At 39.7% G+C, this 27,213-nt stretch overlaps 1 protein-coding gene across 2 annotated transcripts in view; it reads left to right on the forward strand.

Moving 5' to 3' along the window:
• Positions 1–582: 582 nt before the first annotated feature.
• The window catches only part of map3k5 (mitogen-activated protein kinase kinase kinase 5), a 75,082-nt gene continuing 48,451 nt past the window's right edge, over positions 583–27,213 (forward strand). For both annotated transcript variants that reach the window (XM_062437226.1, XM_062437227.1), the window contains exons 1-3: positions 583–1,575; positions 16,689–16,828; positions 25,396–25,419. In XM_062437226.1, coding sequence (XP_062293210.1) covers positions 1,134–1,575; positions 16,689–16,828; positions 25,396–25,419 — 606 coding nt within the window. In that variant the 5' untranslated portion in view covers positions 583–1,133. The remainder of the gene's footprint in view (positions 1,576–16,688; positions 16,829–25,395; positions 25,420–27,213) is intronic.

The raw sequence follows: 27,213 nt of genomic DNA on the forward strand, positions 1-27,213 counted from the left end.
AGTTAATAATTCATTAAAATAAAAAAGGCTGCAGCTTATTTTATGTGTTTATTTAATCATAAGTAAGCTGCAACATTTGTCACAGAGAATTATACAACTAAACTTTTCCTGTCTAGAAGCATGTTGCAGCCAAATAACAATTATCTCACTCCCAATTTGCTTGCTCAGTCCATTTGGATCACGTAAGATTAATGGGCCGAGCAATGCAATTAGTTTACAACATTATGACATGCTTCCAGCTCACTGCCCCAACACAAACTCTGCAACCATTATGAAAATTAATGTTTACAAATGAGGCTTTTAAAGTTTTCCTACTTTCATTTTCTTCAATTTGTCGCCCAACACTCTCTAATTTGCATTAATGGATAGCAGAGCAAATTGGAGGTGTTGTGGTTAGTGGCGTGAAATGTGGTTGAATTAGTTTTTGGGTTTATTTTTAGTGAACTGCTCCTTTTATAAGAGCTCCACATACGGTCATCGTGTCTCCGCCCAGCTTCACCAGCCTGCCTTTTGTTGTCTCTACGCCCAGTGCGTGAGTCTGGAGTGGGAGATAACAGTGGAAACTGGGCAGGGTCTCAGACTTGCACATGAAAACAGTCTCGCTGTGTGATCCCTGTACTTTCTCTTTTGACAGATGTCAGACTGTGGCGCATGAAACGAGCCTTTAACTGCGCTTTAACTTCGACTCGCTGACACTCCCCGATTACTTGCGGGCGTTGCTGCTCTGACACCGGCGCTCTTGCACAACTTTGGGAAGTATGTGGATGTGTTGCTGAGAGCTGAGAAGGAATGTGCACATTTGGTAGCTTTTCCTCCTGCGTGTGTGTGGATTTTTTGCACTCGGAATAGTGTCGTGACTTCGGCCACAGCGTGCGGTTTCCATCGGTGTTATCGGGGGGTTTATCCTAAGCTTTGCAAATCGACAGCGAGCATGCAGCATGATGTGGAGCTGCACCTCTGTCTGTTATGCGCTGTTTACCTGTGTTGAAGCCGAGCGAGGTTGCACGTCGTGCCTGTGCTGAGGCTCCATGGGTAACCGCCGCGCGTAACGCTGGCTCTCCATGGAGCTCTGGTGGAGACGCCGCTCATCACAACATACACTTTAAAAGACAGTGACTGACACTTGAAACAAGATGAGTCAAGATCAGGATGGGATCTCTTTACTGGTGCCTTGCATCGGTGCTTGCCCCGCCAGAGAGAGCCTGGGCGGTGAAAGCACCAGCACCAGCGGGGGTTGTGGAGGTGGAGGTGGAGGTGGAGGCACCTCTGGTATTCCTGCAGCCGGGACTTTCTGGCAGGACTCGGTGCTCGCAGGTGGGGGTCTCAGCCCGACCGCCGTGAGTTGCTCAATGGACGGGGGTGGCTTGCTGTCCACGGGGAAGTCATGCAAAAACAGGCCGGTGACAGTAGCCTATGTGGTGACCTGCGAGGTGAGCCTGCAGAATAACGTGGAGAGCATGGCCCTGCAGTGCCTGAAGGACGCCTGTGATGCGGTGGGCAGCAAGCTGGAGGCGGTGAACTTTGGGAAACTGGACTTTGGGGAGACCATGGTTCTGGACAGCTTCTATAACGCAGGTGAGTCAAGTGAAAGAAGCCTTTAAAGAATGTTTACATGGCAACCTGTTGGAAGTCTTGATCCTAAATGCAACCTGTTATAAATCAATCCTTAAATGCATTGCATAGGGTTTAACTTAATCTTTGCTCTCCATTGGAATGATTAAACTATAAGATCAATAGTGTTTGATGCAAGGCAATCACCCCTGAAGTGAGATTACTTCATGATCAAATAGCACTGAAATGCTCCTCTGTCCCACATTAGCTGCAGGGGTCAAAGTTCACGCCTTTGCTGCATCACCTCATTCCTGGAAACTATTTGCCTGCAGGACAGGTTGCTCCGGGCTCCCTGAACACAACACTCAGCTTTGCATGTCAGGGCTTGAGACTTCAGCCTTGTTATTTCCACACTGTAGTTGTGTTTATAAAAGCTGGAACTCACCGAGCCATAGGCATCACTGGGGTTGTATCATTTGCTCCACAAAAGTGGGGGTGATTGTTATACTTCACCCCCCCCCCTCCCACACGCATACTTTCCCCCTTCCATTGTGCGCCTCCAGTATTGTGCGGGAGAGTCATGGTTTGAGCCATGAGGCTGGACTTTCCACTGGAATCTGCAAACGGAGGAACAAAGTTGAACCCTCTGACTGACTGAAAGCACTTTCCTCCTCGTTTTCATACTGTATGTGTAGTAGTTGGCTCATAATCCTGATGGAAATGTTCAGTTTTGTTATAAACACTGAAGAAAAACCTCTCTGGAAAGCAGACTTTTCAGGGATTGTGGTCAAATAAAAAGCAGCTGTAATACACTGAGCTGGCCAGTGTGCTGAGGAGCCAAAAGCAGCTGATGTTTGCATTTCTCTGAGATTATTGGTATCAGGATTTGTTCAGCAGATATTTCAGAAATAATACTACAGCAAAAAATCATTATAGTCCAAATGAGCAACAGATTTAAAGGTGCACTATGTAAGATTTGGATGGGATTTTTGTTAAAAACATTTTTTTTAAATAACTGTAATTACCAACAAATCTGAAGAAATAACGGTTTTGACGTTAAATCAGGGGCGTCTGTGTATTATGTTCCAGCAATATGTGCTGAAGTTAGCATGGTATCTAGGTAGCTTAGCATGCTAACCAGGTGGACAATGGTGAAGTCATGACCGGCCTAACTTTGCCTCTGGCTTACCCTGATATTCTTACTGTAGCCCTAACCCATCTCACTCCTCATGCCTAAATCTAACCAACCCAACCAACTAAGGCAACCAGTGCTCGCCAATCAGAAGTAGAACTGTGCAGGTGATGACTTCACCATCCTAGAGGAAGAAATTTAACATCCCAAGCAAATGGCCAACAATGGCGTAGATTTTGACCTTGAAAGCTGCTGTAGGTTTCGCCATAGGAACGTTAATGTCATTTTATTAAGTCTTAATATTTTTTCAGGTGAGAATGTAACCAGTTAGATTACCAATGTGTAGTCAGTTTATCCAAATAACGCCTGTTTGGAAATTAGCCCAGATGCTGTCAGGAGATATCAGCTACATGATCTGATGAACTGATGTGTGCAGCTCTTTGATTATTTACCGCTGGCTCTAATGTCACCATAGCATTGTGATATCTTGACGATGCCATAGCACAGATTCACTGTAAACACTAAGCTTTAGGCTATATTCTGTGATATTCATTCTATGGGAGGAGATAATGATGATGAGTGGTGATGTTTAAAATACTCTTGATGAAGATCCAGAGGGACCAAAACATTAATATGATCAATAAACACAAAAACACAATGCAATTACACACAAGGTCAATGCAAAGATGCAGGCAGGTGCTAATTATTCTGTTTTGTTTCAACTTGAGTGAAAAACTTGCTCATATCGCAGCTTTATGAATGTATTTAAAGATTATAGAGAGAGGAGTTGGGGAGAAGGAGAGAGAGTGGAGTGAAAGAACAGAAAGAACCTGAGTCTCTGGTGAGTTGTGAGTTCATACAGAGGCTGAACTGAACACAAACGTGCAGAAACACTCCTACAGACACAGCTAGCTAGCTCACAGCTAATGTAAAGTAATGTATTTTGGCTGCTTGGGGCGATTAAACACAAAGTGACTCTGTGGTTAAAGTCATGCAAATAATGCAAGGCCAGAATTCAATTATTGTTCTGTTTTAGCACTGCTTTAGGCTTTGGGAAACAAAGATCGACACTTTTCACCACTTTCTGATATTTTATTGACCAAATGGCTGGTATATTAATCGATAATGAAAGCCCATTTAAATGCAGCAGAGCAAACCATCAGAGGCGGTCATGATAATGGTGAAACCAGACAGCTGCAGAGTCTGCTCACCTCACGGCAGGCTTGTTGTTTATCACAACATTACATTATTAGCTGTACAAACACATCAAGTTCTCTTGTCTTTTTTTTTTTTTTTTCAATTACTGGTCTTCCTCTGAGCTACTGTGGAATTTTCTCATAATTCACATGGGAGGTCAAAGGCATTTTTTTCCTAGAAACATGCTGTATCTGTTCAAACACACACTGCCCCATCCTCTTCCTGCACAACTGTGTACCAGAGATGAAGGCCAGACAACAAAAAGCTTTAAACAATGAGCTCAGAGCTCAGACGGCGGCAGCGTGTGGGTCCCTGTTATTTTGGAAAGATGGTTTTGTGAGATTGAAATACAACGAAGAAACTGTTCGTAACGGTCCCCCTGACTGTCCTCGCCCACATGATACTGGTGGACAAAGAGAACGCCAGGCTGGGAAATGGCAGACGCCAACTGTGGAGCCCTCAGGACATGATACACAGGAAACGTTGGTCAGAAATGTAAACTGCTGCCAACAAGTTGACCAATCGTATTTTTCCTCAGAAGTTTTGTTCCACATCTTTGAGTCATCGTCCGCTTCTAAACATGTGTTGTTACTCTTATCCTGAGACAGAAAAAATGGGGATTTTATCAAATGGTGACATACCCAAAATCCATGCAATGTATATTTTTTAAAAATCCAAAGAAATTTGGTGCAAATGTGGATGAAAGGCTGGTGTAAATCCACTAATTCAAATACATTTAAACAAAGGAACAACTTGCACTGGAAGCTTTTCTTCTGAAGTTGCAACAATTTGTAGATTAACTTTTGAATTAATGCGTTTTCTTTTTTAAAGGAAAAATGCCAAAAAATGTGCAAGTTGCAGCTTCTCAAATGTTAAGATTTGAAGCTTTTTATGTCTTAAAGGGTAAACTGAATATCTTTGGCATTTTCCAACTATTTTCTGATATTTTGTCAACAATAACCATTAACTGATAATGAAAGTAATCATGTCCTCATAGATGTCCACACAGGTTTTATAAAAATGTCATTTAGCCTCTCGTGCTAGTGGCAACTATTTGGCTCAGAGTGGGTGGTTTCAAATGACATGTTAGTTTGATTGACATGATAATTACCAAGTCAATGGCCCCTAGCCAACACTTATGCAGCTTCTGTGTTGAGTAAAAACAACAGTGGGAAGACGTCAGAGATCAGTGAGTTCACAATAACCGTCTTCCTGAGCAGCCAAGAAGAAGTTAATGTCAGACTCCATAAGGCAGTGATAACAAAATTGGCATTCTGATGCTACAACACATTCAACCAACAAATGACTTTTTCTGCTGAAATATGAAAAAGAAATCGGTGAAGAGATAGTTGCTAAGATATATGAATAAATTAGTTTCACTCAGTACGTGTAATTTTTTATGGCTTCTACAGGGGCTGCTAACCTTTTAAAAATCACTTTGTAGCAGCTGATTTTAGTGTTTACAGGTATCATACAGACTTTTGTTGTGTTGGCGGGTTTTGGTGTAAGGTCATAGCTGTGGTGTGCAGAGCTTTATCACTCCAGTTGATCGTTGTGCTGTTTTACTATGTCATTTAAAGGGAGCAGAATGGGTTTTTTTTCTGAACAATCAGAGCACTTTGAAAGCAGCTTTCCTGCAGCCTGAGTGTTTGCTTACCTCTTGTTTAGTGCTGAGAGCTCAACTCCACCACTTACTGCTGTGCCAGCAACACAGATACACACCACAAATTGTTTTTCGGCAGTCCACTTGTGTTTTTGACTATTCCCTGTAATATTGGAAAAGCTGAGAGGAGAGCATTCTTGAGCTCTGACGTGAATCTGAAAGATTTTGAAAGAATGGTAGCCACTACATAAAGAAGTGCTGTATCAACACATTTTTTCACAGATAGCTCATATCTGTGAGCGTCTGCTGTGGCCTTCAAATTATCAGTGCTTTCTTATATGTACTACTGCTAAGAAAGCTCTGAGCAGTTGATTGAAATCATTATTAGTTATTCAATTGTTAAGCCTATAAAGTGTCATAAAATGGTGAAAAATGCCCCTTGAAGGTCTCTATAGCTCAGTCTGACCAAAGTCCAAAATACAAAAAATGTTCAGTTAACACTGATATCAAAAGGACAACTTTACATTTGAGATGCTGGAAATCATACAATTTTTTGTATTGTGGCAATTGAATAATTTAGAGCTGCAACAATTAGTTGATTAATCAATTATTTACCAATTATTAAACAAAATTATTATTGACGCATTTTTAAGAAAGAAAAATCCAGTGTGTCTATATTTGCGTGTATCTTTGGTCAAAACAACTAATTGTTTCATCAAGAAATGAATCATTAATGATGAGAGATTAATCAATGATGAAAATAGTCTTTAGGTGCAGCACTTAAATATTTTTCTTAAAGATTGTTTTATTGTATCTTCAAATCTATTCAAAATGTATTCATTTTGTATTTAGATTATTTTCATTAGAGAGATTATTATTGAAGAAGGGGAGAAAAGTTTCTATGTTGTAGCTAGCTAACTGTCAGTAAACTGCTGCATTAGCTGTTGCTAGCTTGGTCACAGTGGAGAAAAATGTGCAGTATTTGTACCATTGACTTCTGTCTTGTAACCTTTCCTCTTTGTGCACCAGTTTATATATCAACAGAAGACGGAGAAACACAGCTTTTAAGCTATATAGCTTGTTTCATGTTGGACTCTGTGTTGCCAACTATTATCAGTTGAAAGTAGCTAAAGCCTGCTCAACAAGTAGCTAGTTGTTGCTAAATTACATGGTGTGCTAATTAGCATATCTGTTACATCATGACGTAACTGTAAACTCTGTAACATTCACTGAGAAGTATTGGTAACTCCTTTCTAGGAGGGGGGGGGGTATGCTCAACAAGTTGCAAAAGCAGCTAAAGGGGTTTTGAAAACTGACAAATCTAGAGAGAAAGTCACTCATTTAGCAACATTGGTTAGACTCTAGCTGACTGTTTCTTCCAGAGGTCCACGCTGTCAGAAAGACTTATTGGTCAAAGTTGAACTTGACTGAACAATTCGCAGAGATTGAATTCGCACCCTCAAGTGACTCCACAGATTGAGGTGAAACCACTGAAATGAACAGATATTGCTGGTGTGACCTTTACTGTACAAGCTGTCAGTATGAAAACAGCATCAAAATTAGCATTTTGTGAGTTCACTAAAAGAGGTATTTGTACCAGTAAATGTTAGATTTAAATAGTAATGTTCTAAAACAGTTTGGCCCTTAGTTTCAAATCTTGTTTAAGTGAAATCATGCAGTCTAAACAGTCGACCCAAACAGAACACAGATGTAATCCTTTCACAGTGGGTGAGGTCCCACTATGTCCAGTATCAACACTGTCTAGTCAGCTGACAGCCTCTCTTTGGGAGTGTCTCAGGATTCACCAGCATGAGATAGGACACTCAGCTTCCCGACTGGGAGGCCGCATCTCTGAAATCCCGTCAGCTGGCCCTCTGCTAAGTTGTTTATCCTCCCTTCTGTTTACTCTGTATGTGTGGCTGCTCGTCTGAGGTTAGAGAGCAGAAGGTCAAAAGGAATTATCTCACAGGCTTCTCACCGGCGTCTAGGGGAAAAACCGCCCTCACCTCAGTGGAGGAGGTAGTCTGCAAGTCAGATTCACAAATGCATGCTTTTACCGCTGATATCTGCAGATATTTCTCAACAGGAAGTAAAGTGCGGAGACAAAATCGGAAGCAAACTGTCTGTTCTTCATTCATTATTGTTGGGAAATCCACATCACAACTGAAAACTCTCAAGCTCACTTTCTATCACAAGTTTTTAGTTTTGACATCTTTACTTATCGGATTAATAGCAGTAATCCCATCAAACATGCAACACTAAATAGGCAGTTATTATTAGAGGGCATAGTATACACTCCCAGGTTAAGTCGGTTAAGTGTTTCTTAGAAAATTGACAGGGAGTTGGAGCAGAAGCGGCGAATCAAAGCGCTCTTTCAAACCCTTATCAGAGGTTCATTTCAGGTGAAAGGCAGCAGGAGCCGGCAGCCTGCGTCTTTAGAAACCAGTGGAGGGTGAGAGAGCTGACTCAAGCCAATGATAGTATCATGATTAGGTGCCAGTGAGTGGTGAGTCAGTGGCTCTACCTACCACAAAGATCAGTTGGATGACTGTTCAATCCGGAGCTGTAATGTGCAAAAAAAAAAAAAAACAGCAAGAAAACATAACAGTAGTTATTTGCAATTCATGAATATGATTGTAGGGTTTTAGCTGTGGTAACATGTCCTGAGTGTTTACATGCACTCTACAGTAGTTGTTAATATGATTATAACCACAGTATGCATCTGGTTAACAGAACTACAGTATGTTAGTCATTTGTCTCAGGCAGCTTTACCCTTGTTTGTTTCTATGCTTTGGTTCTGCACACACACCGCAAAGGTCACACGGTAAAGTGGATGCAAAACTGCACATTTGATGAAAGTTGTAGCATGGGTGGATGTGGGAAAGTGAATAATCTTTTTGGGGTGGAAGCTTCAGAGATATTTCTTAATGTTGCTATAAAAGCTTCATGTTATAGAGCGTGTGAACTTTAACCTAACTTTGTAACAGATTATGTCAACTCTGCTGCTGGTTATTTTGGGGAAATTACAGCAATTCATGTTATCGCTTCTATCAAATGATTAACATAATTTGGTAATTCACCTCATGCACAAGTTATTTATGCATATACAGTGTAATAGATGTGTAGATGCTCTCAAGTATATTTAACTGAAGGTCATGTAATCCTTTTAAAACAGTAGCAGTGACATCTTCATTACAGTTTTGAGGAATTGGTTAAAAAAAAGCACACCGAGATATCCTATAAAGATGTAATCAAACATGCTGGGGTGTTTCTGTTCATCTTATCTGTGCTGTTACAGGTAGGCTAATTCCTGCCTGGAGCTGCTTTATTTCAGTGCAGCGTTTTGGGGGTTTTTGTTGCAGAAAAAACCAGACTGTTCCTCAATCCAATCACGTGAAGTAATCGAGATAAGGTTGAAACATTGTTTACATGGCATAACTGCAAATCCCTCTTGTTTCAGTGCATTCTGCTTTAAGTAAGCAGGAAGTAAATCAAGTAGGCAAGTCGGGGCAGCCAGCACAGCAGCACGAGTTTCTCCCAGAGTGTTTGTCAGCCGCGGATGAATTGACATTCTGTTCTCAGCTCTTTTTCCCCCTCGGGGCCGGGGCACTGCAGTTTGTGAAATATCTGTGTGTGTGTGTGTGTGTGTGTGTGTGTGTGTGTGTGTATCTGTGTGTGTGTGTGAAAAGGCAACAAAGTGGAGCAGAAGTAAAAAGGACCAGTCTGCCAGGAGAGCGGTGCGACTGGCATTTTTGGTCTGGTTTCCTGCATCGTGGTGTTTTCAGGGCTCGGGGTCGTTTTCTCTCAAGCGCACTCGTGTCTAAAAATAAAGAAAGCATTAATCTCTACTGGGCAGGGCATCTAAACTACTGAATAACTATTGTCTACTATTTCCCATCATGTCCACTGGGAGAAGAGATGTATTTGTAGACAGACATGCTCAGATGAGACATGTATGGCGCTTTTCTTCTTTTTCCCAGGGTTGTACTTTTTGGAAAAACGCCCCGACTGGCTGTTTATACTTTGTGCGGCTTTTTTGACCTCACATGTAGCAGAACCTGATTTGGAATTTATTATACATGTTTGACTTCAAGAGACAATTCCCACTCTGCTTTCACATGTCAGAAACACATGTGCATCTTGTTTAAAGCACCCCTCCCTCAAACCACCACCCTTCCATATTCAATTTTTACTTTGTTTTATTGAAAGTGCGGTACAGAAGAGGTTAGCATAGTGAAGACGCCAATTAAAGTGACACAACAGCAGCAGTAAAACTCTCATACCTCAGTAATGACAAACATGCAGCACCTTGTTTTTACCTGTAACTGTTGCACAATATCAATATCATGAGGCCAAATCAAAGTTAAGTCATAAACAAATTGCAAATCATATGCAAGGCTTTCCATGCTTCCTGTATTTTACCAGGTCAAAATGTGAGATTTGAGTGTTTTTGTCAGTTCCTCTGGGACTTCAGTGTAAAGTAAGTGAAGTCCAAAGCAAGTCAAGTCTCAACTTCTTATTTTTGTCATTTGTTTCCAAGTCAGACTTATAGGTCGCCACCAGTAGTGGAACTATGAAGAAAGGTTTTCATTAGCAAGTCCATATTTTGTGTGTATCTCATGCTCTATCAGGTCACTCATGAGGATGCAAGTGACAAGATACAAAGAGGATATATTCATTTTGAGTCATTTTTAAAGAAAATTCCCAAATGTTCTGGTCCCAGCTTCTTAAATGTGAATATCTTCTGCTTAAGTGAGCTAGATATCTTTGGGGTGTGAACTTCTAGTCCAAAATGCAAGGTTTTTTTGCAACAGTGATCAACATTTTTAACAGTTTGTTGGTATTTTATAGACCAAACAACTAATCTATTAATCAAGATAATAATTAACGTTTGTCTGCAGTATGTCTCACTCACACTTGCAGACTGTTGCAACTGCATGATATGGAAAAGCATAATTTGGGCTCCACACACTCCTGCCAACGTTCTCTCACTGTTCCGCTGTGGCCGTAACGGCTTATAATTTAGCAATATGCTGGGGGAAGGTGGGAAACAAGCTAGTAATGGATGCAAACAATGAAAAAATATTAAAAGAGAAAGAAAGAAGAAAAATAGCTTTGCCAAAGTTTAAATGAGGGCAGACATTTATTCAGCGTGTTTGTGGTCTGAAAGTGCCTTTCCCTTTCCAAATAGTTTCCAAAGACGACTTTTCAGACGGTTCTGTGTAATAAACCATCTGGCACATCAGGTGAGTGAGTGCACACTATTGTTCCTCATCTGGAAATGAGCTGAGGTCACAGGTGACATCTGTCGCAGAAGGTTTTCATCATTTTTGTTTAGTAGTATTAGCAGTAACTTAATTTGTTTGCAGAAACAGTAGAATGTAGTATGTACTGTATTTAGTAGTAGTATGGATATTAGTATGGATTTGGGACATAGCAAACAGTCTTTTATCATGTGTCACTTCAACCCGACAGCAGTGAAACATCACTAGAGATAATCATCATGCATCTGCCACAACACAACAACCAGCCTCTGCTGTTCCTGGAAATGTGGACATTATTCTCTCTAAGGTTCCTTTTATGGGGAGGAAAAATACTTTTTTTTTGAGAGTGGGAACATTTTTCAATGAAGCTTGCAGACTGTCTCATTGCGTCCTCGTTGTGGGCTAAGCTCCAGGGGAAATCCTCTCGCTGCACTCTGCTCCACTAACGTGAGACTCATTCCTTCTTTCTCCATCAGCGATAAGGGGAAAAACCTCAGTGGCTGCACACTGATGGTTTCACTTACATGAGTTACAGCAGTTTTCCCACAGAGCACTCTGACAGTTTGGTATTTTTCTGACCCTGAAACTCACCTTGCGTGTCTGTGTTGTATTTTGGTGAGCAGCACAAAAGTGCACAGGTGGGAGGACAGGCACAGACAGGTGGGAGGTTCGTTCCAATGAAGCAGCACAAAGGTAGTCGTTGTATTTCGGTGTGAATTTGCTGATGCTTTCGTGATTTTATTAACAGAATCAGATGAAATACTGGCTGCATTATGCTGCTCAAATTATGAATAATTAATTTCAATTAAACTCATTTAATGTGGTGAAAGCATGAAAGTCAGTAAATCAGTCAGCACCGATCTACAAATGAATGTCAGTATCTACTGTGCACATATGCTTTGTACTGTATGAAAAGCTTCACCTTCAGTTCATAAAATCACCTGATGTAACCCGGCTGTTAAAGCATAACCACTCATACTTCTGCTCACATCTGACTTGTCTATTATAACTCCATATTCTGCCTTTTTATAAAGGTTAGCAATTCATCAGCCTCTTTTCCAACTTTCTTTTTAGCAAAAAAATGTGTAACATTGACTTGGTAAAGCCATTTCTTGATTATATCAAACTAGCGCTATTTCAGTAATAGTTCTGATTTATCTCACCTTGTATATGGTCACAGAGTTTCACCATTTCTTTTATTTCTTTATTTTCTTTATTTTGTATTCCTGTCGTTATAGCAACTAGGGATAGGAATCGAGAACCGGTCCCAGTTTAGAACCAGCTCCAAATCCCCCCTACCCCCTCATTTTGTTATGTTTCAAATACTCATCAGCATGTAAGATCATTGATAAACAGTGGAGACAATAAACATTGCATTGTCACTAAAAAAACCTATGTAGGCCAACTTTTTTTCCACACACAGAATTGATCAGAAATTGCTTGGGGAAACGATAAGCAGAATCGATAATGGCATTGATATCAATAAAATCGTATCAATTCCCATTCCTAATAGCAGCTAACTGATTAAAAAAAACTAGTCCATCTATCTTTAACTGCAGATGAAGGTGTGTGTGTTCAAGTCGTGACGCTCTGAATCATTTCCTAAAGAAAAACGTTCTGTTTGTTGAGCTGTCATTATCACGTTTAACTGTGATTGCCACAGCTGTTTCAGAGCTGTGAGAGCAGTGATGTGATTGGCTGACAGAGTATTTAATAATCACCACACCTGCTGATCTGTATTAACCTTCACTCAGCACTTTTGCACATTGCACTGCTGCACATGTATGAACCAATACTGCAGGTGTGCATGAAGACCTGTCAACTTGTACTTGTAGTTGCACTTGCACAGTTAAAATAGAGCCCCAAATCTCCATGGTTACAACATCTTATGAGTAGCTGTTATGTAATTGATTGTAAAGAGTGCTTATTTACCTAAAGTACCTGTTCATACATACTCATAGTCAAACAGGGGGGCCTCCACAATAAAGCTGCAGTCCTACACAGCTGGCCTCTTAGTGACCTGTGTAAACACTGCTGTCGCTAGTGTAATTTCAGTGCTTTTAGCATTGCTGTGCTAACGTCATTTTCACAAATATGAAGTGTTATTTGGCAAGAGTAGGGTCACATGCCTACATATGCAAACATTTATCCTTCTCTTGTCCTGCTGAAACAGATTATATGAAATAAGCTGCAGCCCTGTGAGAATGGTATAATAGTGGTGTGTTGGGAAATAACATAGGGTAAGAACAAACAAAGAAGTAGCTATCAGCACTGCCAAATAAGATATGACAGGTACTCCTATGGTAGTAAGTATGCAACCTGTATACAGTAGTTGTACATATGTGGATAGAAATTGAGTTTTACAATCCTAATGATATGGTTTTTTTAAGTATGCAGCATCTTTTTCTAGTTAATGTCTTCAGAAGTGAAAACATTGGTAAAGGTATTTTAAAAAACAGCACACCACCTGTCTCATCAGTTTGACTTGCTCCTCACTCTTCTTCTTCCCCATTAAAACATTCCAGAATCTATAAATATGCAAATATATTGTTCATTTCAAAAGTTGAAGTTGGGCACAAGATGCTTCCTACTTTATTGAAAAGTCCATTCTCAGTATGTGTGTACATCCCACTTGTGTCAGCTGAATACTGGACCATAGTTAGCTTCTAAACTAGTTCTCATTGGCTGCTCATAGGTCGCCCCTTAAACTGAGACTTAATATGAGAACAGAAAAAAACTTCTTCCTTCGGCACGACTTTAAAAACAGTCCTTTTGTGTCAAACTCTGCCCACACATCAGTGAAACTCAAACATCCAACAATGTTTGAGTTTCACCCTAAAAACACATTTTTGAGCTTGTGAGGGACATTTTTGCTATTTTCTTCCATTCTACAGACTAAAAAATTAATTTCTATAGTAGAATTTTCTAAACCCAAGGCTCACTTACTGTTTTACTGTCTAAGCTTTTCCTGGAGCTTTCAGTGTTAACCCACAGCTTGCTCAGGTGTCATCATCCAACTTAACCTATGAGATACAGCTCCAGAAAAAAAACTAGTAGGTGAACCGTGAGTTTAGAAAATTTCATTACAGGTTTACGTTGCCAAAATCAGGGATTATCCTGCATCCTCAAATCTACAGATGAATCAATAATGAAAATAAATGTCATTTGAAAGCAAACATTCACAATGGAAAACAGTACATTTGTGTACATCTGCATACATTCCATCAATGTTTAAGGATGAACAGTGTAAATGGCACGCACTGTCTCAATGTTTATAGCTTCAGGCTTTTGGGAATGACTGTTTACATTTCTCAACAGCCCACACTCATTAAAATAGATTCCTTTTGTGTCCAAATATATTCTCTCTGGCTACAAGCAAAGGCGTCAAAGACTCTGAAATAATCCATACACACTTGGAACAGTCTCTAGTGCCATTTAGATTCTTCTGCGATTATAATATTGAGCAGACCTCCCCTCCTCCTCCTCCCCCTCCCCCTCCTCCTCCAAAATGCACACGTGGAACTGGTGGAAGCACACAGGGGAGAGCTGAGAAGGATCTATAAAGAGGAGCCAGTAGACAACAGAACAATCCCCATTGAATTCACGCAGCTTCTCCGCTCTCAAAGCTGCTCTTCACCCTTACCTCTCTATCTCCCTCTCTCTCCCCTCCCTAATTCCTCCTTCTCCCCCCTCAGAGGCACCGCTGGGCGTGAGGAACCTGCAGCGGCAAGCCGGGCGCTGCTGAAAGCCAAAACAGTGTGAGAGAGTATTGAATTATTTTGCCTCCTCTGCTCTTGAGCAGTAGGCGAGGGAATCAATTTTGGTCAGCAGTAGCAAGTTCAGCTGTAGGAGGTGTAAATAGGATTATCAGGGCATCATTATGCATGTGGTACCCTTGTTTTTGCTGATTGGTCTTATCTCAGCCTGCTGTCTGAGGTTATTTCAGTGAGTACAACAGCAGCTGAGGTGATGAACACATCTGATCTGAAGGCAGGGCCTGTTTTAAAAGGGGGTCTTAAATTACTCCACCACTCGCTTTTTATGCAGCCTTCTGTCAACACTATGTTGGCAGGTCTACTGTTACACTGGCATGGAGTCAGCTATGCTGTTGCATTGGTAAGCAATCACGACATCTGAACGCTCTCCAAAAAGCATTCAGATTCTTTGCTGTTGAATCAGGCAAAAATGCCAGTGTGACTTTTCCCATGTCTGTGTGGTTTGTGTCAGGAAATTCAAGATTATTGTTCTTAATCTGACACGAAGCCTATCCTGATGCTCCTGGCAGAATACAAAGCACATTTTTTGATGTACCTTGTCATTACCGGTGAAGTGTGACATTTAATTTGGGGCGCAATCGTACAGAGCATGTCGAGAAACCTTTGTTTGAAGTGTGGAGCATTTCCTCTTTTGATCAGTTTCCAATGCGTTTTTATTATGATGTGAGAACATAATACGAACCAGATCGACACCAGCATGTAATATTTGTTCTATCAGGAGATAGAGATAAGCCTGCAACTAACTATTATTTTCATTATCTGCAAATCTTTTGAATATTTTGTCAATTCATCTGTTTTTTTCCTCAGAATATGCAGTGAAAAAAAGACAAAATAGTTTCCCATAGTCAAGGCCAACAGTCCAAAACTAAATGATATTCACTTTACTATCATATAAAACCAGCAGCAAACCCTCACCATTCAGAAGATGCAACCAATGAAAACCAGATATTAAAGATAAGTGGCATTCACTTCTGTTATAATGCAGGTTTTACATAAGATGTTATATATTTGATATCCTGTATATTCAATTAGACAGATTATATTAATTATCAAGATATAATGCCCCTCACTGGTTCCCAATACCCAAAATAACATATTCAAAGTTTATCAGTTGAACAGTTAAAACATGTAAATAGTGTTAAGTTCTCAATGATATACAGTAAAACACAAGAAATAGTTATTAATTGATGAATGCTTTAAAGATTTACCACATTTGATTGGTATATAAGTACAGTCCATTTACCATAATTGATCCATCAGTTGTCCATATAAGCAGTGTGTAAGTGTAATGTATTATTTGAGCGTTGCTGCAATATTTTGTGAATACTGAACAGAGTGTAAAGCAGATTGCAATGCAGCAGTACTGACACCTAAGCAGGCAACACATTTGCTGGTGTCGTTGTTGTTCTCAGTTTCAGGTAAAAGCTTTAGGGTGTTTGTGGTTTAAAAGGTTTTTAGAGAACAATAGAATAGCTGAATGCTTTTATTGTCATTGCTTGTTAACATATAACACAATTTGCTGTCTCTTTAAAAAAAAAAGAAAAAACGGTACCCTATTCACTTTACTCATCCGTCCATTCGCTTACATCCACACACATTAAAAGAAACTGTCAGTTGAATGAGTAAATATCTATAAAATTAGATATTAAATTATTAATAAATTAGAAATTAAATGTAACTCAATGTGTCAATGCCTTGGCCCACAAAGCAAGGTCCATGATTAAATGAATTGGAGCTAGTTTGTTGTTTACGTGTTGTGTAGGAGAACTTGACTTTAGCCCTGACCTCAAACTCACCTAACTCCTTTGGGATGAACTGAAACCCTGACAGTGAGCCATGCAGGCCTTATCACCCACCATCAGAGGTTGACCTCACTAATGCTCTTACGGCTCAATGGGAGCGACTCCCTGCAGCCAGGTTTCAAAGTCATGTGAAAAGTGTTTACAGGACTGTGGTTGTTACTGTAGTAGGAGACTGATACCGATGGTTTGAGCCATGGGTGTAATGTTCTGGTGTCCTAAAACGTCTGTCCAGATAATGTGCATGTATTACTAAATGTATGATACAGGGTGTATGCATACAGTTATAACACACAAGTGCTGTACTATGTGATAAATGGAACCCTGAAACCTAAAATAACACCTATACCCACCTCTCACCATCAGATATAGCCGTGGTGGAGATGACGGACGCCTTTCGTCAGCCCTCGCTCTTCTACCACCTCGGAGTCAGAGAGAGCTTCAGCATGGCCAACAACATCATCCTGTACTGCGACACTAACTCTGACTCCCTCCAGTCCCTGCAGGTAAGCCGCCACCACACAGAAAAGCATGACAATCCCGTCCTCATCACTTTGCTCAACACATGAAACAAACAACCACTGTGGTTCAACAGGGTGGTGATTAATGGCTATATTTAGGACGCAGGATTGACGCTAATGTAATTTGGTGGGAGCGGCACATGGTGTAAATGCATCAATGATTTGGTGGAAGGAGATGCATTTAGGAAATGTGTTGAGGACATGAATGACGGCCTCATTTAGTTGTGGATGACAAAATAGGTCTTCAGGGGGTGAAAACAGAAATGCGATGTGAAAAGACAATTGTGTTTTTTGTTTGCTGATGAACCTCTTTTTAAAGTCCTTAGTGCTGTTTCTGCACTTTTATTTCATTTGAGGGATTTTGAGTTTCTAAAGGTGACCTCTGACCGCTCAGGTTTTGATTTTAGTCCTGTTTCACTGGAATACTAAAATAAAAATCTCAACAGATTTCAATAATGTTTGTGAAGAAAGTTAATGCATGAGCCAATGAACAGGTGCATCCATGCTTTTCTGAAGGCTTTTTATTGAAAGAAAAGGCAGTTTTCTCTTTTTATACAGGACTGCAATTAACAGTTCTTTTCATTAGATTAATCAGCCAAATAATTGTTCAATTAAAATGCACTTTGTCATTTCCCACAGCTCAAGATGTCTTGTTTTGTCCAACTAACAATCCAAAACACAAAGACAGTCAATTCACTATCACATAAGTCAAAGAGAACCATAAAATCTTCACATTTGAAAAGCTGGAATCAGCAAATTTTGACATTTTTGCTTTAAAAAAATGTCTCTGATTAATTTTCTTTCCATCAGCCAACAGATTAATTATCTAATTTAATAATGAACAGCTGCACTTAATGATAGAGTCAATTTCTAAACATGCACAAATGTAGATGTAGTGCACTCTTAGTGGAGGTGTTAAGCCATGCTCATGGTGATAATCACTACTTGTGCTAAGTCAGGCATAAGGAGTGATTATAGCAGAAGTGGGTCGCCTCACTTGAAACAACCACCTCCCCTAACCCTGACATCATAAAATAAATGCTACACTTGTATTAAATAAACCATAACCTTCAAGAAAAAAAATGGCTGTTTCACACAGCAGCTGTATCACAAGATGAGATTCATCAGGATTACAGTGCTTTAACATCTGCATAACAGCCTCCTGGGGCAAACCCTATTAGAGCCAAAAATCGACCTGTCTTTATTTTTCTGGGAGACCGAGGCACAGCTGGAGGTCGGGGGTTAACAGCCTGATATCAAAGCACATCAGGAGAGTATCAATATTACAAACAATATGTAGTTACAGGTGACTTTCACAGCAGCTTATATTGTAGTCACGGTATAATGAGTCTGTAGTCTGCTATAGATTTTCGTGTCAGAGAGACAAGTAGAGCTAATTCAGAAGTGCACCCTTGAAAAGCAGACAAGAAGGTGGTTTGACTCGCCTTTTCAACTGTCATCGAATACAAATACACTCAATACCTCACTGACGCCAGCTGGACTCAAACATATGAGCTGGATCAATAGGTCAAGATGAGTAAATATTGCCAAGAGTCAGTCAAGCCAGCAGGGACTAAAGCTTCCGATGAAGGGGTGGAGAGTTCCCAGCCTTGAACCAAGAGTCCAGGCTCACTAGCATAACAGACAGCTGTGCTACCAAAGAGCTCATTTGTAGGTATTTTGTTGATCCATAGCAGACCAATACCATATATTGACCTAAAATTCCCTAATTTTTCCAATTGCGTAGATGCACTTTGAATGGTATGTGGCGTTTTAACACACAAATCAAATTGGAGAAGGAGCATGACATTGTTACAGATGAGTCTGTGCTGTACATGCTGTCCCCGAGGCTGTCACAAGCCACTGATAACAACAAAAACAAATCAGCCCAGTGGCGGCGTTCCAGTAATGACAGAGGAGCTCACAGAGATAACGCGGCACCCTGCGTTTTCATCTGTTTCCAACTATTCACCTCTCTCTGTCAACAAACACAATTCATGGAGCTCAAGAGCAGATAGTCTCAGAGTCGAGTTGCGTCCAGAGCTCCTCCATCTAATGGGTCATTTCAAACATTCATCTCAGTCGTCTCAAGTCAATGGAGCAATGTAAGCACTTGAAAGCAACCCATATGACTATAGCCTGACCAATACTGGATTTTTGGGGCCAATGCGATGCCAATAAGTAAATATAAGGTATTTATATACTTGAATTAAGAAAAATAAATCAAATATACACAAAATGTTTCCTATATTAAAAGAATAAAAACAATATTGGTGCATTTCGGACAACGTATACACCCATACCAATATATAATGATATATGGATAGGCCAATATATAAACCTTCTAGGTAAAATCTTTAAGTCTTAAGTAAAATCCTGCACTGAACTATAGACTTATGACTAGAAACATGGACTCGGCTCAGATTTAAGTGACAGAAATGAGGACTTGCGATCCTAAAGACCTGTCTTGAGACTTTGATCCTAAGGTTTTGACTTGGTAAGGTTTTTGATAGAATAAAAACTTAGTCTAGCATATTCATATACTGTGTCTTGAATATGGAATTATTAGGTCTACACTTTTGAAAGGAAATTGTCTCTACTAGATAAAATATTTATTTTAGATAAAATCTTCAAATTTGGTATTTCAGCTTCCATCTGGACATGAGACGTGACTGTACTTACCACAAAATACTTCAGTAAAGCTGCACTAAATAATATTTTTGTTAACAATGGATCAAATAACTATGTGTTATGAGAAAGAGTTGCTTGTAGTGACAAACCAACAGATGATTATCACCCAACTGTGCATCCCCCGTAAGATCTGTAAAGCGTTTTAGCGTGTTTTAGTTCATTTTTCTTCCCTTTACCTCTTGTTTACAGCCTGCCACTTTACTTTTTGGTTCAGTCTTTCTGCTTTAACAGTTTTCAGCCAGCTGTTTATAGTAAAAAATCTCTAATAAACCCACTGTATGCTACCTACCCATCACTGAACAACTGACAGACACAGATACAAGCAACTAGCTAGTGAGCACAGTAGAGCATTTAGCAGCTAAAATACCAGATATTTCTGTCAGGAGCTGGAGGAGACCAAAACCAGAGCTAAAAAAATGAATATTTGATGTCAGGTGGCCAGAAACTCCAAATGAATGCTAATGTTGCTCCCTGTCTGTTGGATGTGTAAATAGGCTACCATGTTAGCCATGACAACTTAATATAATGACAGTAACCCCTAAGTGGCAGATAGAATCAATTAATGGAGCTTTTTCTTCCTATCTGGCTATATTCACATCAAACCTTTGCATTATAATTTGCTAAATGAGTGACAAATAGATTATAATTAGTATTGAAGCAGCATATCACCACACAGATGCAATCAAAGCTCCTACTGCCACATGTCATCCAATAAAGCATATCACTCTGAGCAACCGTGTGAATGCTCACAATTTAAAGGCACAATGAACATCAAACTGACAGCTTAATTCAGAGGCTGTGAGCCTGCATGCCAACACAACCCTGCAGAGACAAGCCTATCAGAGGCTGACCGGCTGTAGCAGTGGAGAGCTTTTGTCCACGTCAAGAGGCCATGTAGCTCTTCGCAATCATAATCAGCACATGCAAATTCAACCAGGAAGCATGTACTTGTTGCTGGCCTCAGAGGAGGTTCATCATCAACCCTTTGCTTCAACACGAGCTTTGGAAAATAGCCTTACATTTTCATTACAGCCAAGTAGGCAGAGGACAGGATATGAGGGATTTAAAGCTCTGCGGCTCTGAGCAGTGATGCGAAATATCAGGAGGGTTTTGTTCTCGGGATGAGTAGCTAGTATCTGCGCATCAGGATGCTGGCTCCCTGATTGAGAGCAAGTTAGATTTCGCTTTCCTGACGTGTAAGGCGGAAAGGGAAAGTACACCTTAATCCTCAGGTAGACCAACCTCTGCTTAACAAGCACTTGTTACTTTCATATCTATGACGCATTTCTATCAGTGATATCGTCCCAATCCTGAATGCACTGACATCTCCCATGTCATTAAACATTCAACCCAAGACTGACATGCTTGTGCTGTGTGAATAATATGACATCATGGGTTGATTGCAGGGATTAAGTCTGGTCCAAGACAAGACTTGTTTCTCAATGGGTATTTTCACAGAATCTTGTCTTTAGTCCAAGACTAGTCTTAATCTCTGTCTGAGAAAGAGGAACTATATCTGATTTGTTGAAATTTACTCAAAGTCTGATCTTACTATAAACCCTCATAATCCTGAGCAGGGAATAAAAGGTTGTTCAGTGCTCTTACTTTATGCACACAAGGTACAACTCAGTGTAGACACGGAGACGGCACAGGTTGGCTGATGAATAAAAGATAAGCTTGTCTCATTTGTCTGCTGGCAGGAGACGACATCAATATTACATCTGAACAAGACTATAATGCAAACAAGGCTATTAAAAGGCAACACAGTCATACAACTTGTCTGTATTTTCAGACAGTTTCTAAAAATCCACTGATGCTTGGGCGGGGTCATTTTTGCATTACTCTACTTGGAAACCTCACCTGCTTCATAAGAGTAAGAGCCAACAAAAATGTTTGCTGTCACAGGGCAGGGTTAATATAGGTGATGAATAAGGAATACAGCCCAACTCCAAGCGTATATTTAAAGGGAAAAAAAGGGCAAGACACAATCAAGTCTTGTTCCTTTCAGGAGAGACCTGAGGAGCAACTAGTCCTCGTGTGCTTTATGCTCACAACAGCACTCCTAAGAACTGACGACACTTGACTAGTGGCGTGTGATTTCGTCAGTGTGTACATCAGTCTAGATGTACATGTACTGAGCAGTGATATTGTAAAGCCACAAAAGAACAGGTAGCAGATTTGAAGTAAGAAGCTGCACATTGTGATTGCCATAAAGAATTTGTATCCTTTATGTCCTTGACAGAAATTCAGCTTTAAGAGTACAAAGAAGGATTCTTGACTTTAATGCCTGTTAGCAGCTAGTTCTTATCTGTGCCAAAACATGAAGAGTTAAATCTAGAGCTAAAATGAATCATCAATTAACTGATTTGTAATTGACAACTATTTTAATGATTAATTGATTAAGTCGTTTTTTCGGGCAAAAGAGACAAGTATTGTACCAGTACCAATGTTTTTTAGGTTACCACATCCCAGTCCTGGCCAAGACAGGCTGCAACATAAAGTATCAGACAGACAACATAAAAAAACAAGTAATACAGACAGATCTATCACAACCTTTCATTAGTCAAAATAAGATAATAAAACCATGAGTAAAAGTACAATAGAAGACAACCTTAAAACATACTAGTCCCATCCGGGAGGCTGTGGCTCAGGAGGTAGAGCAGGTTATCCACTGATCAAAAGACCAGTGGTTCGATTCTTGGCTCCTCCTCGCCAATTGTCGAATTGCCCTTTGGCAAGATACCGAACCCTAAACTGTTCCCAAAGGCTGTGCCATCACTGTGTGGGTGTGTGTGAAGGAGTATTAGATTAGATCTCCCAATGAGCAGGTTGGCACTTTGCACAGCAGCCTCTGCTTTCAGTGTGTGTGAATGGGTGAATGTCGACAGTGTAAAAGTATTTTGAGAAAGGCGCTATATAAATACAAATTTACCATTTACTATACCACACTATACAGAGTACTAGTGACCCTAACCCTGACATTGGAAGAAAGATGATGATGCAGCAAAGCTTTAAATCTGACTTGAGAAACTTTGACTGTAACTGTGACTGAGCAACATAAACCAGACTGTGGGTACAGTCAGTAAAAGAAAGCATCATTGTTTCAAAATTCCTTTTCATGTCCACACATGGATATGCTGGTGATAGCCCTAGAATGGTTTTATGTATAAAACAATGCCAACAGAGGAGTCTCTGAGAAATCAAAGAGGGCCAACCAGCTCGAGTACACAGTGCGGAGTGACGAGTGAAGACCTTGTAGCTTGTAATGAATCTCTGTGCTCCATTATATGAGTCCAGAGAATGTTAAGAGTGGGATGATGCATTCATTTACATAATGTTATGTAAAACCATGAAGTGCTACCACTGTAAGTTGAATCACTAGTGTGTCCTTGCAGTTTACAGCAGAGAGTAACAAAACTGTATCCATATGAAAAAAATCTGTTAGAGACAGCTTTTGCCCGGGTCAGCATTTTACAACAGTGTGAGTCTTGTAGCTGTGTACCAGACAAGGCGTAGTTCACACAATCTGAGGCCTGAGCTGAACACATTAAAAAACTCCTGCTGTAGGCGACTTGTTGCAGAGGAACACTGGAGCCTTTATTTTTGGTAGTTTTCGTAGAGAGAGGCGACAGTGATCCACTGTTTAGTCGGCATGTAGTCCAGCCTGTCAGGAGAGGTTTGTTTGTCCACTGTGCAGATTAACACAAAAGTCAAGATAAACAGGCCATAAAAATTATAAAACTAATTCTTTTTTTAATAGCGTGAAAAAGGCTTAAGGTCCTGCTCTAACCCAAACATACTGTGCCAGGGTTTTTGGCTTTTTTTTTGCCCTTCCTGTGGTCCGTTGTGGTGCACACCCGTCCGCCCAGCTGCACCTCCCCTTGCCTGAAAAGGCCGCTTCTCTCTGGTGGTTTCCTCTGATCTCTATCAAGCTGCTAAATTGTTTCAAAGGCTGCCGTTTTAAACGTCAGGGCTTTTCTTTAAATACCGGTGCTCTTTTAAAAAAAAAAAAAAAAAAAAAAAAAGACCTTAAAGTAGCCATTGTGTTCTTAGTGTACTCAAGCCAGTCATGCTTCTTTTCACAGTGGCCTTTCTTTTATTTCTGATAAGATAGTCTCACTATACAAGCAAAGCAGTTTATTTGCAACTGATTTAAAGGATAAAAGTGTAAGATTTTCTTCTTCACTTACTTGTGTCAAATGTTTTGTAGTTCTTTTTTAAATTAAGCTCAGACTCAACACTGGGAAATCACTCCTATTGATTCACATTGCAACACATCCTAAAAGTCATCACAGTCCTGACACGACAAACTGAAACTAATGTGGAATTGATGTTCTGCTAGCATCCATTATCGCTTTGTTATTCCTCAGGGAGCGGCAAATATTAGTAACGCTTTGTGCCATTCAATATACACAAAGTTAGGTAACATGACTGCTCTTCTTTGATCTCATTAGAGTGTGATGAGTGAAATGACAGGAGAATCACATTGGTGTCTGGGTGGTATCAGAGTTACAAAACGGGAAATTGAGGCGGCTAATTTTACTAGATTGTTAGAACACATGTCAACATTTGACAAAAAGAACCTGTTTCCAGTTGCAGAATATTGACTTTAACACTATGACCCCATCTAAAGCACAGGTTTACACTTTTCAAGTGTCTTAAAACAACAGTCAAGTCTCATATGAACATTGAAACAACTTAAGCTCGCTGTAACATCCTTCCTGTTTATACTGGCCATTAAAAGTTCACTTCATAATGCATTTTTAATGGAAGTGATGAAGGCCAAAATCAACCGTTCTGTGCAAAAATGTTTATGTGAAGATAATATGAGGCTGAACGAGAACACGCCATCTAAAGAAACACAGGGAATTTAATAGAAAAAAGATATCTACTTATTCATATTCACATATAACAAGATAAAAATTCAAACACATTTTTGCAGAGAAGGTCGGTGGGTTCCATCATTTAAAATGGAAACATGTTAGGAAGGGATCTCTTACTGACCAATAATAGCAGGAGAAAAAATGTCAGCAACCAAATACAATCAATGTTTCAATGTTCATTTGACTTTAATTTACACTTTAATTTAAAAAGTGTGTTTTTACTTTTTACATTGTTTTTGGCCTGTCCTGAATGGTAATACTTGAAGGCAGGGCATTACGACTGTAGTACAAATGGGAAAACAGCACACACATTTGGACAGTTTCACATTGAAGGCATTGATTGTAGATATTAAAATTAACAGAAACAGCTGAAATGTTAAGCATGAAAAAAAGGCATTTTTAGAGAGGCTTTTAGACCACGCCTTTCATACCTCACAGCTAGACAGTCTCTGCCTGATGTGTTTATGACTGTTGAAATGTCTTTTTCAGAAAGTTACAAAAAGAAAACAAGCTCATAAGCTCTTTGTCTGAGACATGAAACCTTAAGTTACTTTGATTACACAGGAAAGGAGAGTCAGCCATACAGCTGTGCTTTTGACTTGTAATAACACTAATATACCCACGCACAGTTAAAGGTACACTGCACAGGCCCTAACAAAAATGTTAAATGCATCTTCTTCCCCATAAAACATCTGCTAAATGTAGTTGCTGCTTACATCAGCTTCTTCTCTTCTTTAATTGGTGCATATCTACACTTAATAGTGCATTACGGTCACTAACTGTTACTACATAATGTATGCTACAGTGTCTCATGTTTTTATCAGAAATATTAATAAGATGTTGGATCAGCAGTCCTTACAAGCAGTTTTATGTATGGTGTTGTTTAATTCAGTAACACAGTGTCCGAACTAAAATTGCCTCTAGGAGAAAATGTTCCTCTCCAATCTTTAAATGTATTTTTCTGTTCTCTTCTTTCAGGAGATAATTTGCCAGAAGAACACTGTAAGTACACAAAGCAGTCTCTTTTTTCTCCCCTCTCGCCTTTGCCTTTTCTCACATTACTCACCCATTGCTCACACATCACACGTATAATGCGGTGCAAAAAATATGCTTTTTAACAACTTGCAGGGTGCACGATGTCTAACACCTTATGTTTCTCTTTTCGGTTCTATAACAGTTTTCTTGTCTGCAGCTAGCTTTTGTTTAGTCGTAGCGATAAATGTTTGGTTTCACAGAAATGTAACATGAAAGCATTTGCTACACCATTTGAATAGTGGTTATCAAGATGTTTTTTTTTCTCAGATGACAGCTGCTTCATGGGTTACAGAGAGTGCATGAGCATGATCTGCATGAAGCATAAAGCGTTTTGGAAGAATTTGACTTGCAAAAACTGCAGCATTCAAATAACGTCCTGCCTTAAAGCTAAGGAAATCATGTTCTTTACTGACACATCCTTATGTAATTGGAAATATACATTTACCGGAGCTCTGAAACACATTGGGTATTCATACACACATATTTATAGCAAAGCCACAGCACATTTCCATTATGGTCTACCATGATTGTAATCTACACATTTAAATTCCTATTCTTTTGGGAGTGTTGCACAACCAGTCAATAATGTTGTCATTATGTGTCACTGATCACTGTGTACATATATATTCTGTGAGACCAAGGTAATGTCTTCAGATTACTGGTTTTGTTCGACCATGAGTCCAAAACTCAAAAAAACTCAATTTACAATGTCATAAAGCAGCACATCCTCACATTTTAGAAGCTGGGAGCAGGAAATATTTGGCATTTTTGCTTCATAATTGACCTTTAGCAAATTCATAGCTTATCAAAATGGTTGTTAATTAAATTTCTGTTGATCGGCTAATTGAAAAATACACTAATTCAACAGTAGAGTAAAGTGTGATTAACACAGAAGCAGGCTGATTGTCGTTCAGGAGTCCAGGTTCAGGAGCAGATTTTCCAGGCTTAAGTCTCCTAAGTGGCTTTTCAGAGTAGAAGGAGGCGGCCCCGTGCTGCATGAAACGTACACTGACTCTTACTGTGTGAGGTGAGCTGATTATCACTCACAGTATGAGAGTGCCAGCTTACTGATCTCCCTTATGTGCACTTACTGTCTTTGTTCTCTGTCTTTCTTGCCTGTATTAGTGCACTTAACTGCCCTCTGCAATGCCGCATGCAATGTGCTCCTAACACTGTGGAAGTGCACTTGAAGGGCAATGTTGGCAGAGTTTTTGATCATTTTTTCTCATTTTCAATCCTCTTTGATGCCAATGTTGCTGTTTTTCCCTGTATGCACCAAGATTAATAAAAAAATATTATATAATTTTTTTTTTTTATTACTTTTCACATTCACTAAGGTTGTCTTCCACAGTTTATAGTGATAGCAGTGGAAGATTTAACACTCAAAATGTAATTTAGTAATTACTCATTTTGAAACAAACAGTCCTTTATTTCACATAGACAAACACATAATTCTCATTTCTAGCTGGCAACTGTCAGTTCTTTTAGCTTTAACTAGCTAATTAAGCTAATGTTAGCTCAAATACTCTAAATACTCTTAATGACCATGTGTAAGCAACGTAGCAATATTTTTGGTCATGACTCATTTCTGTTTTACATGGCACACATGTATTTTACAGTGATAATAGTGGCAGGTCTCACACTCTAAATGTTTAGTAATTTTTAAATAAAACAGTCCTTGAGTTCCAGCCATTGCCATTTCTAGCTGGTGACTGTCATTTTTTTTTAGCTGAATGAAATCTCATTAGCAGATTTTATTAG

This window comes from Scomber scombrus, chromosome 17 (assembly GCF_963691925.1).
Source record: "Scomber scombrus chromosome 17, fScoSco1.1, whole genome shotgun sequence".
NCBI lineage: Eukaryota > Metazoa > Chordata > Actinopteri > Scombriformes > Scombridae > Scomber > Scomber scombrus.